The following is a 15,168-nucleotide window of genomic DNA, read 5'->3' as shown; positions in this document are numbered from 1 at the left end:
ACACTATGTGCATATGAGGATACATACTTGACACCAAGCCCCCATGAAATCAGTCATGTTGGGTACATGAAATGTGATGTGAAGGATATGCATGTTGACAGAGTCTGTTCCAATCAAACCCTGTCAACTGTGTGCTGTTGTTCAGCATGTCAGTTCTTTGTGGCTGATCAGTGCTTGTTGTGAATCAACAAGTTTCTGGTTACTTGTGGAGAACAAGAAATAAGTTCGAATCATCACTAAAAAGAAAGTGGTTGTTATATGTTATTGCATTCATAATAAATTAATTACCAACAAGGTGAAAATTGTAATAAAATAGAATGGCCATAAGTGAAAGCATTTTGACATCTACAAAACAGTATTAGACACCACGGTAGTTTTTGCATTGAAATATTGTGACATGGCATACTTTGATATGGATTCAAGGTGTATTACAAAATCAAATGAGAGACATGAATGGCACTTACCGTGTATGGTGTTACTCCATCAGTATCATATAAATCTGAATACAGGATGTGAATTCTTTTTTCAGGAATACAGGATGCACAATGGTTCTCCATATTGTGCTAAGGCCATCCAATACTGTTTGAGTAGCACTTCACATTGCTAGATAACTGCCCTTTGGCGTTCAGTAGTAGTCCACAATGGTTGTAGCAGACCTAGAGTGTCTTGTGCATGTTTTGTTGAATATAAATCCGGAGACTGAACTGACTACTGTAGACACATGATGTTGCAGGTACTCATCCATTAAGCCTGGCATGTGTGGTTGGGCATTATGAAGCATTACATGGAACTCAGGTCCATATCTACCTTGTAAAATGTGCATATACCATTGCAGGATGCTACTCCTATTGAATGCAGCCATCACAGTATACCTAGGGAACTACCCACATAGAGAACGTAACCACATAATTATAGATCAATATCTTCAACATCAGTCTGCTGCAGAATTCTTGAACATGTATTGAGTCCAAATACAATGAATTTCCTTCGGACAGAGAAGTGTCTGTCCAGAAAAGAGCACGGATTTAGAAAGCATCACTCATGCAAAACTCAGTTTACCCTTTTCCCACATGATAGCCCACAACTCATGGATGGAGGCAGCAGGCAGTTGCATATTTCTAGATTTCCAAAAGGTGTTTGATGTAGTGCCCCACTGCAGACTGTTGATGAAATTCTGAGTACATGGATTAGGTTCCCAGATATGTGAGTGGCTTGAAGACTTCTTAAGTAATAGACACAGTACATTGTCCTCGACAGTGAATGTTCATCAGAGATAAGGAGTTTCCTTGGGAGTGCCCCAAAAAATCTTATAGGACTGTTCTTATTCTGTGTATACATAAATGATGTGACAAATGGGGTAAACAGCAATTTATGGCTGTTTGCTAATGATGCTGTAGTGTGCGGGAAAGTGTCATTGTTGAATGACTGTAGGTGGATACAGGGTGACTTTTAAGCAGAATTGTAGTTTGTTTGATGAATGGCAGCATGCTCTAACTGCAGAAAAATGGAAGTTAATGAGGGCAAGTGGGAAAAACAGTCTTTTAAAAGTTCAGATACAGCATACGTAGTGTGCTGTCTGACACAGTCACAATCGAGTAAATATGTAGGCGTAACATTACAAAGCAATATGAAATTGAGTGAGGATGTCAGGTTGGTTATTAGAAAAAGCAAATGCTTGACTTCATTTTATTGGGAGAAGTTTTCGAAGGTGTAGCGCATCGATGAAGGAAACGTCATATAGAACGGTAGTGTGACCCATTCTTGAGTACTGCTCGAGTCTTTGGGATCCCCACGAGGTCAGATTAAAAAAATATATCAAAGCAATTCAGAAGCATGCTGCTAGATTTGTTAGCAGCAGGTTCAGTCAGCATGCAAATATTACAGATTTGCTTCGTGAACTCAAATGAAACTCTTTTTTTCATGAGCATTATCATGGAAATTTAGGAACTGGCATTTGAGGGCGATTCCTGATTGTTTCTACTGCCGCCAATGTACATTTCACTTAAGGACCACGAAGATGAGATGAGAGAAATTAGAGCTCATAAGAGGCTTGTAGACAGTCTTTTCCCCTTTCTCCATGTGTGAGTGGAGCAGGAAAGGAAACGACCTGTAGTGGAATGTGTGCCCTCCACTGTGCACCATATAATGGCTTGTGGAATAAGTACGTAGATTTAGATACATCCTCAAAAAATCCAGGAAGAGCACTGTTTTTCCAAGAATCAGTCTCTATATTAATCCATGGCACACTTGTGAACAAGACACATTACATTGTTCCTGTTCCTATTAGTTGTGGGAAAACACAAAATCCACCAAACCATGTGGTGCCTTTGTGTATGGGGAATGCATCTGATGAGCCACCAAGCATATAGAGCAGCCTGTCAAAGATGACAGTACACATTGTGATGAAATATGTGTGACCCAGTGACTGCTGCATGTTCTCAGCCAATTCATTTGCTGTGCTGTCTGGATACCTTCAGCGACTTAAGGTGAGGTAACAGTCTTTGCCCCCATTTGTAATATGTGGTTAATATTGTCAGTACTGTCATGAAATGAATTCTCCCTCCTAGACTTCATCACAGTTGTAAAATAATGCAAAGAGCTACATTCAGCTCCTGTTCTAGCTTGCACTGGCTGTAACTGGCCTTTAATCTGTCAATGGTCAGACCAATAATTTTGTTATACATTTGTGTGCATTGTATCATCCTGCTTTTTTGTGACTTGAATACTGTATGCTAAGTATATACAACACACCAGTCGGAAACATTGTAGCCAGGACCTTTGTTCACACAAGCTAGTACAGGTAACTAATCAGTCTCATTTTGGTATGCCATGTCTGTTAGTCCACACAGTGTCACTTTGACACAGTGTTTTTTTCATAGATTTCAAAGATCTCTTAACTTAGGGACACAAGTGCTTTACTCAGTGACAACGCCAAAATTAATGCATAAAAGTTGGTAAAATTGTAATTATCAGATTTGAAGGTTCAAACATATAAATTAAGGGGAGAAGGGAACCAAAAGAGATGTCATAAAGGGCAAAGTTGTGAAATACAGGAATTGGTCTTTATCTAATAGAGAGTGTAACTATAAAATGTATAGAGAAGTTTCAGTGTTAAGTGAAACACAATTAATAAATTCACCCTTGAGCACAAAAGCTCTGATTTTTTGAGTTATAAGAAAATAGTGAATATGTGCCTATGTTTAGAATGTCTGCTATGACAGACTCTCTTTTTGTAGACTACAAACTTTCAGCAAAATGGTCTGATTAATTTTCCCTGATTTCCTTCGAATAAAGGTTTTTTTTAGATAGTGGGAAGGAATTTGCATGGCATCAGAGCAACTTGTCTGCTTGTCTGAAGGACATTCTCATTCTTGTATGTTACCTCAAATCATTTTGGAATTTTCGTTGTTGCCCCAGAAATGTGCTGTCATCATTCAAAAGTTTTACTGTTTTGTGAAAATTAGTGTTCTTAGTGGCTGTGATAATTATATACCAGTAGTAGATTTCGTAATATAGAAACATTTCTCTTCAGTAAGTCCTGTGGCAGTCGTCCACTTTTCATTTTGAATAATGCATAAGTGCCATATGGAAACATCTCAGATAATACTTAAAATGAAAGGTTGTTGATTTGTCTTTTATGCGTCGTACAGTCAACTATTGTTTGAAGTTGACTTTCTCTTATTACCTTTAGTTTGTGTGTGTGTGTGTGTGTGTGTGTGTGTGTGTGTGTGTGTGTGTGTGTGTCTGTCAGAGAGAGGGTGAGGGGGAGGGGGAGGTGGGAGAGATTTTGGGGGAGAATGATATTTCTTCAGATGAGCATTGTCTGGGATTCCACATGGAAATTAAGTGTTAGAGTTCCACAGTACTTTGCACAAGATGTAATGAACTAAAATATTGATTCCCTGAACCTATTTCATTTAATCTTAATAAAGGTGAGACTGAAAAAATATTGGAGGTATTTTTCTTTTTTTCCCTTTTTCCCTGCCTTGTAAAGTTCTTTTTGAATTATAGTCAGACTGTGCTAGAATGTTGAGTAACATGCACATACATTTGTTGAAGCTGTGTGTAGAGTAATGTTCTCTGTGAGCTGTTGTGGACTTTGCTCATTCAGAAGTGGAAGGTGAATGGTTGCTAGCATGACACAGAAAGCTGCACAGTTTTTTCAACTCCCATTTGTGTTAATGAACTTAATTTGTGTGTGATTTGTAATTCAAAATTTTTAAAACAGCAAAAAATTTTCCTTTAAATTTTGTTCCTGGTCTTAAAATGAGTCTAACAATTTTTGTCTTTTCCCTTTGCACTTTATTCTCACATGCTATTCACGTGATCAAAGGACTAGTAGTCACTTACAGTAAGTCACATTGTATTCTTAAGACACTGTACATACCTAGAATAGAACATTTGTAGAAGTAAATAGTTATTGTATTTCTGACTGTTGTAAACTGCATTTGTAATAGTAAAGTAGATACAGAATAATTCCTGTTTAAGGGTAGTCAACAAAATCCTTTTGAGGAAAGGTGAGTATTTTGCACAAATTGTAATTACTGCTCCTGAATTCAACAGTGGTGCATCAGAGCTTCAGTTTTATTATTTATGATAATTATGCTGTCCGTACCTTCTTGTGTCTCCGATCTTTATGCTGTTCACGTATTTGTTTTTGTAAAGATGAAATATCATTAATAGACTAGGAGTAGAGCACTTCAGTACAAAAACATTTTGTTGTGTACTGTAACACATAATCTCTCATTGAAGGAAATGAACTTTCTAGTTGTACTTTGAGTAATAAATTCAGCTTGAAATCATCTGATTAATTCTGCCATCCTCATCCCAGACAGTTTCATGTTGAGTGTAATTTCATATAAGAAATACAATATTCGTGTCTTTGGATAGATGTCCGAGGAAGAATAAAAGCTGTACGATATTTGAGCTGTTATTTCCTTTAGTCAGTGTAGATAAGAAAATGGTGTTTACCAGTCATGAGTTGCAAAATGATCCCCTGTTAGTTGATGGATATTGAGAAATATTCTTCATTTCAAGTTAATTTATGGGAAAAAATATTTTTTATCTGTACTCTTTCTTTCCATTAGACAACGAATGTGCCCAACACTTATCTGCATGGGAAGTATATTTAGTGGGAAACAAGGTGAAATCTCTTCACATACAGCAGTTAAAATTTATTTTAACAATATTTTTATGCATGGCAGTAGTTTTGGGTAACTTCCCGTAAGGCTTTGTACGGATAATGTTTGATAATGTAACATTTCTTCTGATGTAGACTTATCACATGGTTGTGCTTGCATAGTTCTCAGAATCTGGTGGTGGTTTTCTGCAAAAAACTTGACTTTAGTGTTAAATCAATGTAATCTTAGTGTTACTAATTTTATCAAATGTATGAAATGTTGCACTTGATACTTCTTCATGTTAAAAATATTTGGGTTAATAGTCCTCTAATACTCCTTATGGTGGACGCAAGTAGTACTGCTCTTGTGTGGTGATGGGAGATGTGTTTTCTAGCATTTTCTCTATTATGAATATTTTTTCAACATCAGTGCAACTGCTTTTTAATTTATAGTTTTTTTTTATTTTAATGCTTGGAATTTGGTTACTTTTGTTCTTACATGCAATACACAATAATGTTTATAGGGTTTTATTCCTCAAAACTAGCTTATGTTAATTAGATGCATCATATTTCTAAAAGAAGAGAAGGCATTGTGTGTTGAATGGTGACAATGAGAGAAGGTACATAAGTAACTTGCTTGCAGCCGCATTTATAATTCCATTGGGGTAATTTTCTTTAATTTTTATTATAGATGAGAAAGGAAATTAGTAAATGCTGTGGAACATTGTGCACAATGTTTTCGTACTGTTTTTAGTCTTCCCATTTCAAGTCAGTATTCAGTAAAGAAAAAAAATGTTAATAGACAAGTACTTCTGCACCATTTTACCTATATTGTTTTGAAACAGGTTAAAGTCCATGCATGCCACCTAATCCAGAAAGTTTGTAGGATATTGAATTGTTGCACCATGATTTTTGCTTTGTAGCTTAACCAGTTCTGTACATGCAGTTAAAGTAACTTGTATGTTTTCATTAAAAAGCTTTCAGTAGAATTTATTTCATCTTGCAACCTTTAGGCGGCAATGTTATATTTGTTGCTTGTTTTCGTCCCGCAACTGTTTTGTATCGTTTTTATTTGTCCTCAGTGCAGTGCAGCTTGGATAACCCTCCCATTGTTACCACACATACCAATGGAAGTAAGTACTAGAAACATATTTTGCAATAAAGTGTTGACCCTATGCTGTAAAATAACCATGAGTTATACAACAGCTCAAATTTTTGTGATTTTAAGATTCCTGGTGACAAAACATTATGCTGAAACTAGTAGCCATTAATTTTTAAAATGTTACAGTGATAAAATAACAATTAATCATTATGTTGTACTTCGAGTTCAGGTACTCACATGTACAATATTGCAAAAGTGTGTGTGTGTGTGTGTGGTGTGTGTGTGTGTGTGTGTGTGTGTGTGTGTGTGTGTGTGTGTGTGAGAGAGAGAGAGAGAGAGAGAGAGAGAGAGAGCAGTATGGCGGTGGCGAGGGGGGGGGGGGGAGGAGAGGGGGGGGCTGACAGGTTCAGAATGATTGTAGAAACTGACAAACTGAGCAGTTATGACATTAAAATTCCATAGTTTACTTTTGTTAAATTCACTACAGTTTAACTTTAACGAAATGTCTTGCCAGTCTGTTAAAGATCAGAAACACAACAGTCTGAAATAATACAAAAGTATTTTAGTGTTAGAATTCGTTTTGTTTCTTATTTTCTCCTTTTTCAACTATTGTTAAGTCAAATCCGTGTATATTCCTCATGGCAGAAGTTTCATTTTTGTGATGATTATATATCATATAAAATTTAGTGACAGAATTCCTGTTCCATGTTTACCTTCAGGAAGCAAAATTTTTTGTGTTTTATGGGATTAGGATTATCAAGTGAGTGAATGTTGTAGGATTAGCAGGTGACTGAATGCTGCTGTTCAGCAGAGTAGGTCCATAGTAGTTTTTCATGCTTTTTGCAGAAAATAATGGGGTACTTTCTGGATTCTGGTTTGAGTGATGAAGGAAAAGAAAGAGTAGACAAAATAAGAGGTAAAATCAGTGAATATAAAATAAACACAATTACATGTGAGGCAAAGAGACAGAAGAGAACAAATGAATGAACTGTCTAGGGACATTAAGGTGCATTATGGAACAACTTCATACATTTTCATTCTGAATTAAGATAAGTAGTTCATTTAAAGTGTAAACATCCTTCCTGTTATATTATTTGTGTTGTGTTAGTGAGACTTGAGTGTGTGCTTGTCAGTGGTTATTTGGAAGAGATTTTGTCCATGGCAATATGAGAATTTAGAATATTGGGAAAGTAAAATGACCCATCAGATAGGTTGCTATAAGAAATCAGTCAGGTGAAAATGTTTGTCATTGTAGAGCAGAACGAAGGTAATAAAGGTGACTAATTGTTCAGAGATTAAATGACACTGTGAATTCTTGGTCGTATTGGAAGTGTTGTAGATACCACTAATGGTTAGGATGGTAGAGCAACACAGTGACTTAGCAAGACCTCTATAATCTCTGTTCAGCCTCATTTATGCACTGACTTGCTATGAATTCTTTAAGTTACCATGTTGTGGTCTATTAACATCAGCATAGCAACATGTATTAGCCACAGTTCTCAGATACCCAGTTCCTTTTTAGATACAAATGGTATGTTGCCTAGATTCCTCTGTAGCTCCCTCATACTCTTATATAGTTCTGATTCCTGAAGATGCATGGTGTGGTAGGTTTAGTTTGAGTTAAGCCTTTCCCCATGTCTTGTTACCTTAGTTCCTGCCTGGACTGCCACTTAGCTGCTGAAATACTAAGTGCACCCGTACTTTTTATTACTTCATCCCAAGGAGTAACTAACTTACTGAGTGTTGTAGTGTGCCTAATACAATTCAGTGATGGATTTTCATTTTTTTTTCATTATATTCAGTGGTAAAATAATATTGTTTCAGACTTTATCATACTATAATATTGATATGGTGAGTTTCTCATGAATCGGTGCAACAAATATGTTGCCAGAAATGTTATTGATACCATTCACCATGATCATCCAGCACCCACCTAATCTGTTGCCATGTGCAGCATGCTTTCTGTTGTCCATTTCTTCTGTGCTTACATTAGCTTTGTATCTCCCTCCTCCCTTCATGTGACACGTCTTTTCCAGCCCTTTCCCTTTTTCTCCTCCTGCTTGGTTTTCATAATTTTGCCTACCTGGTGTTCCAATGATCCCTTTTAATTATTTTTCTTGGCTTTCTTCATGCCTGTTGTATTTTACATGCTCTTTGTTTTACAATATCATATTTTCTCTTAACATTTCATTGAGTTACTGTTGGACATTGCTTGTGGGTTAGTTACTAATTTTTTGTGAGGTCATCATTGTGCCTTAACTTGTAGCAGCAGAAGACACATTCCACTCGGGATTATAGTTATTTTAAGAATGTTGTATGATAGAGCACCTAGTTTGTACACGAGGAAAATCATTTAAAATAGATATTCGAAATAATGAAGCTTGTGAATGGTGAGGACAGCATTTGAACTCACCTCTTACGTTGCATTATTTTCAAGGCTTACATCAGAGTAAATTGAGGAAATCATTTCTCAGTTTTTACAATAGTGCAGATCATATGCTGTCACTTCCCAGAGAACTGGCCAATTTACCAGTTACAATAACAGCACTTAAATGTCTTCCTGATCTATCACAATTTCATCTGTATCAGAATTGATAATGTTTCATTCTTAAAGTCGCATTACTTTCTATTTTACGTAGCCAATTAATGTATGTTCAGAGTTTATATTAGTAGTGAGGGAGAGGGGGGGGGGGGGGGTTGATGACTAGCCTCAAGTAGCTAAAGCTCTCATTGATGGAAATTTGAAATGTGATAGGTCACAGCCTTTTTGTTTAAACTCTCTTGCAGAAGCAAAATCTTGCAATGGTAACATTATATATAAATAAATTAATTATGAGTTTCTGATGCAGTAATAGTGTTTGGCACCTTTAGATAAGAAACTGCTGCCAACACAAATAGCTTAAAGAAAGTGACAATGAAAATTTGTGTGACATAATGCAATTTTCTTTTCACTGGAAGCTTGAGAAATGCAGAAACTTATAGCTATACAGTGCACAAACCACCACTCTTTCTTTTAGTGTTGTGTAAAAGATGAGTATTTTTTTTCCTTAAATGTGTCTGTTCTTTCTAGGCATAGTATGTCTCACTTTCTTTGTGGAAATACTAGTCATATCTTCACTTTTCACTCGGAGTTTATGATTTCCCTCTGTGTGTGCGTGTGTGTGTGTGTGTGTGTGTGTGTGTGTGTGTGTGTGTGTGTTTTGGGGGAGAGAGAGAGAGAGAGAGAGAAGGAATTGTGATTGTGTTCATACCTCTTTTAAGCTCAGGATTCCCAGTTTATATGTAATAAGTTTCTAGGCCACCATGAACTTAAATCAACATAGTTCAGCCTTTTTATTTGGCAGTTTTATTTACAGTAGGACATTAGTCTGTTAAATTAAAAACTTGTGTTACCTCCATTGTTAATTGAATGCAGTAGAATATAGATGTTATTCTGTGCATGACTGGTGACCAGAGTGGGATTTAATGATTTTAGTAGCTTCATTGAGTCATATTTTCATGCATGATTTCTTGCATACTGCACACTTTAATACCCTATTAATCCACTTCACATTTCATAATTGTTATTCTAACATGGTGCATGATACTGCTTTATTTTCTGGTTGTGTACTTAATGGAAGATGAATTTTTAAGAAAGAGGTAAACTGTAGTCTTAGAACCCTCTGTAAGCTATTGTTCAATAATTATAGAGCATATGAAACTTTAAAGAGTGTTACCTGGTGAAACATGGTGTGCATATATTTTCTCCTGTAAAGTATTTGAGTTTGCATGATAGCATAAATCCGTCATAAGGTACTGTGTGTAGAAGAGCTGGGCAATGTTGGCAAAAGGTGTGCCTGCATTGTACACTTTGCATAATTAAAAGAATATTGACAGAATTCAGTGCTAGGTATCATGTTACACACCAGGGAAGAAAATGTTTTTCTTTGAAGGTGGACATTTTACACAGAATATACTAAAATATATGCGTCTGTTGGTGATACTAACTACAGGATCTACCTTTTATTTTCATTATCCTCATTAATATGTACTTTAATTAATGGCCTTATCCTAGTAAAAGATTTTGATTTAACAGAAAAAAGTAGATTTTCTTTCAAAATATTTTTATAAACCGTGATAAAAATAAAAAGAGAAATGGCAGTGGCAACTGTACTGTTACAAATTGAAATCACCAGCTGTATTGGTTATAGTAGGCTTGATTTTTATTACTGCGTTTTATAGAGGTAACACTTGATCATATTATGATCAACTCAGTTACTGTTAACATACAAATCCACCACTGCAGAGTGCTCTTTCATGTTACCTGCTATTGGTGTTCCTTGGCTATATGTTTCTTCTTATTGAAAATGTAATAAATGGTTAATAAATATTTGTTGTGTAGACTGGTATTAACTTAATAGGTAATAGAAACTGTTAAGTTTTTGTACTGTAAACTTATATGTGGTAGTTTAGAAATATGTCAATGACATAGATGATATTCTATCATAATTTGATGCAACATGAGGACTTCTTACCTGTTTTAGGAATTAAATGTGCACAAAAATTTATTACTTTCAAATAAATAAGTGAAAATGCTAAAACAGACAAATAAGGTACTTCACAGAGCAAGATAGTACATGGTTAATGCACTGAACCCACATTTTGGAAAAGCGGGGCTGAAATCAGTGTCTGGCTACCATGTTTAGGCTTTCTGAGGTTTCCCTTGATTTCTTGATGAAAATCATTAGATGCTTACTTTGGGAAGGACATGGCTAATATCCATCCTTTTCCCTGCCATGCCTGAGTTAGTATTGCAGTAAAAGAATTTGTATAGACAAAACAATTAGATCAATATGTAGTGGGGGCAGTTGATACCCAGTATGTCATTTTATCATCACCACATTCAGGGATTTTTGGTATCACCTACTTTTGGCCTCACTGTAAGGTACCATCTTTCTGTAGCTATATCTGCTTTATTTAATTTGATGACAGGTTAATATGTGATGAGTCTCACACACACAGCCATTATTTGTATGGACTACTGTGAACCATAATATCATGAATGTAGAGAGGATTGCAGGTTTTATTTCAGATTTAATTGATTTGTGTATTTTATTACTGTTTTATTGTGATTTTGTATAATTGTTTTTACAGAAAGGAACACAGTACATTTTCATTTCATTTATTTATTTTTTAATGTAAGTTGTGAGAGGTAGCAGTCTTTTGTCTTGTAGGGGTATTGTTTAATGAGATTGTAACTCATAATGATAAATTGAGCATTTCATTCTTTATACTGTATACATAAAAATTATTTTGTTTTAACTTATTTTATTACATGTTGATGTGGAATTACCTGATAATGTAAAACTGGGTTACTGTTAATGTGTGAATTTGATTAATTTTTTACAAGTGTAAAACAATAATTGCTTGTTAATATCATTTCTGTATCACTTACTGTAGCATTTACCAGTTTTTTCTGATAGAATATGTGTAGGTTGTATGTGTGACACTTTGTTCTAAATGATCTCCTGGTAGTGAGAGAGATGCACAGAATGCCTTTTAATATTTATGCATGCCTTTGTGGGTACTGTGTACCATTGTAGTAGAGAATTTAGAGGTGCTGATTTTGTATTTTTTAATATTTACTTGGAGGAAATGTTAGAACAATGAGGCCCATATTTGGGAAGCCTTTTGTTTTTCTCTCAGTTTGTCCAAACAACGCGCGTGCGCGCGCGCACACACACACACACACACACACACACACACACACACACACTGTCAGAATTGATGCATATTAATCACTAATAAGAAGAGTACTCAATTTGTGCAACTGCTTTTACCATGAAGATATTGGCATTCATTTAACATAAATCAAAATTTGATGTTTGATAATACATTAAAATTAAATAGCAAAATGTAAAAAACTGTGATTAATGTATGACTTAAATTACTATTACTATTCAAATATAGATCAAAATAACTTTACATTTGCAAGGATAAATTAGATACATACATAAACATAAATTGACAAAAACACTAACTTTTGATACTATAGTTTACGATATCTGGCTGAAGAAAGGAAAAATATTTAGATCAGGTTAACAGTGCTGTAAAAAATTCCATGCCTTCCAAGACCTATGCCTATTACAGCTCACATAATATGTAGCAGATGAGAATATACTCCTCACCAAATGACACTGATCCCACAAGAGCAGACAGAATAAGCAGAAATAAAGTAAAAATGTACCCTGTTTTGTGACTGAGGGATGGTGCTGTTGTAAGTTGTATTGTTTTGGATGGTAAGACCTTGTTTCCATCAAGGGCCAAAAATGCAGTAAGGCATCACTTATGTGTGAGAACAGTGTAAGTGTCACACAATTGGTTGTTGCTGCACCTACAGCAATACAAGATATTCCACCACCTGTAATGCTTCTCATTGTATATGGGCGTGGTTTATGTGGTGTATGAAATACACTCTTAGAAGAAGAAGAAGAAGAAGAAGAAGAGGCAGAAGAAGATGGAAAAACAAAAAACAAAACACCACCATGAAAGAATTATCGGAATGGGACAGGAATTGGTAGATGTGATGTACATGTACAGACAAACAAATGATTGTAGTTTCAGAAAAATTGGATGATATAGCCAAGAGAAAGAGTTTCACAATTTCAGCAAGTCAGTATACATTGGTCCACCTTTGGCCCTTATGCAAGCAGGTATTCAGCATGGCATTGTCCAATTGGCGTATTAGATTGTCAAAATCCCGAGCTATATGGAGGGCCCTACAGCGTTCTCAATTATGGATAGAGCCAATGGCCTTGCTGGCCAAGGCAAGGTTTGGTAAGCACGAAAACAAGCGGTAGAAAAACTTGCCATGTTGCTGAAATGTAAGCCCAGGATGGCTTGCCATGAAGGACAACAAAATGGGGAGTAGAATATTGTCGATGTGCTGTTGTAAGAGTGCCACAGATCAAAACGAAAGGGGTCCCACTATAAAATGAAATGACACCTAAGACTATCACTCTGGTTGTCAGGCCGCATGGCAAGCGACAGTGAAGTTGGTATCCCACCACTGTCCGGGGTGTCTCCAGACATGTAGACATGTCTTAGCTGGCCATCAGGGTGCAGTCCAAAGGAGGACTCGTCACAGAAGACAGAGATACTTGAGTCAATGAGATTCCAAGCCAAATGTGCCCGACACCACTGTAAACATGCATGTTGGCGTACAGAGGTCAATAGAAATCGGAGCAAGGAGTGCCATGACCTCAACTCCCTTTCTGTGAGGTGCCTATTAGTGGACCTTGTGGTCATTGAAGCACCAGTTGCACATCGGATTGATGTTAATGATGAATCTGGGGATCTGAGTGCCTCTCTGACAATTGCTTGATCCTCATGTCCTGTCGTCTCCCTAGGTCAAGTGCTTCCTTATTGACACTGTGCTAGGTAGGCCATGGTTCACCCATTCCTGCCAACATCATCAAATAGTGGGATCACTCCTATTCCAATGTCAAGTGAGTCACCAATTACTCCAACCAGCTTATTTGAGCCCAACTACATATCCTCTGTCAAATGCTGACATTTGCGTATATTGTTCATGCATCTGTCTGTGCCGCATTATTGTCCAACTAAGTACACAAAATGAAATTCACAAAGACTTTATGCCCTAGTATCGAGATGTCCCCTGCTTACTATCCTTGCCAGCTGCGTGGTGAAGCACCAGCACCATTTGTGACCAGTTTGCTATACATATGCATTTTGGGTATATTGCCTCACAGGAGCAAAAGACTTACATTGAGGCAACCATCCTGCATAGTATATTCCAACTAGATGATTCTGTTGAACTGAGTTCATTATGTGAGATTCTGCTGTATTATAATTATGGGAGTACACTGGGTTTTCTTGTTATACCAAGTTATGGCATTCTGTTCTTACACACAATGATAACTATGCCTTGTGCAGCAAGTTGCAATGATGTTTCTGTGACATAATGTTTATTTCACAGCTGGCACTTCATGTGCATTTAATATATTGGAGGTGATTAGTTTTTAGAGAATCCATTAAATAACAGTTTGGGATGTGTTACATTATCTGCAATGAGAATGTGTTTACACTGCTCTGCAGATTTTTAAATATTTGAACATATTACATATTAATTAAATTTTTAGATATAATAACTTTAGTTTCTCAGGCATCTCTGTGCAACAAGCTGCATGTTTTTAGTTGTGCATTGTTTTCCTGTTGTTAATTTCATCTGCATGCATTATTATTTTATCTAAAAAAACAGTTAACATACCTTCTAGCTGCAATTGTGTGGTATAAATAGACAACTGGCTTTTGAAGTCTCTTTTAACTGAATGTATCTGCTTTGCTACTGTTTTTGCTTTTTTCGTAGGTCTAGTACTTCCTTTTGATATTTATTGTCTTTGGATAACATGCTTTCCTTGTGAGTGCAATGAAGAACCACATAAATCAATGTATGAAATTAATGCTGCTTTGTGGAGTATGACAGTACTTGATGGGTCACGATGATAACACCTTTTCTTCATTTCTCAGTTCTGTACTACAAAACAAACTCAAATCTTCCTTCCTGTGGTTTTTTTTTTCATGTCTGTGTATTTGAGTGATAACAAAAGTATCTGATTTTATAGAAATGTCAATTCACACTCTCATTTACTTCTTCTTTTTATTGCAAATAAGTTAATGAAATAAACAGTGTGCTGCGTGCTGTCTGTCACAGTACCTCCAAGCCTCTTAGGGTTGCACCAATTAACTATTCTGTAAGGAACATGTTATTTCTCTCATTTTAATAGTGTGTTTAGTACCCTGCTTGATAGTATTTATGTTCTTACTGCCTTATTTACATTAAAGTAATGCTAGATGAGGTATATACTTGGTGCTTCCACTTAAGCTTTTGTCTTTAAGTGAATTTAAATTCTTATTGTGGTGCTGGATTCCATAATTAATCCACATC

At 36.0% G+C, this 15,168-nt stretch overlaps 1 protein-coding gene across 6 annotated transcripts in view; it reads left to right on the top strand.

Moving 5' to 3' along the window:
* The window catches only part of LOC126183210 (ephrin type-B receptor 1-B), a 363,595-nt gene that overhangs the window by 269,344 nt on the left and 79,083 nt on the right, over positions 1–15,168 (top strand). For 2 of the 6 annotated variants that reach the window (XM_049924988.1, XM_049924993.1), the window contains exon 13: positions 6,202–6,252. The exons of 2 other annotated variants lie outside the window; for them this stretch is intronic. In XM_049924988.1, the coding sequence (XP_049780945.1) occupies positions 6,202–6,252 (51 nt within the window). Of the gene's footprint in view, positions 1–4,333; positions 4,352–6,201; positions 6,253–15,168 lie in introns of all 6 variants that reach the window. 2 more of the 6 variants (XM_049924991.1, XM_049924989.1) reach the window with 1 other exon arrangement.

The sequence above is a fragment of the Schistocerca cancellata genome, chromosome 4, assembly GCF_023864275.1.
Source record: "Schistocerca cancellata isolate TAMUIC-IGC-003103 chromosome 4, iqSchCanc2.1, whole genome shotgun sequence".
Classification (NCBI taxonomy): domain Eukaryota; kingdom Metazoa; phylum Arthropoda; class Insecta; order Orthoptera; family Acrididae; genus Schistocerca; species Schistocerca cancellata.
This window is presented reverse-complemented; position numbering and strand designations above follow the sequence as displayed.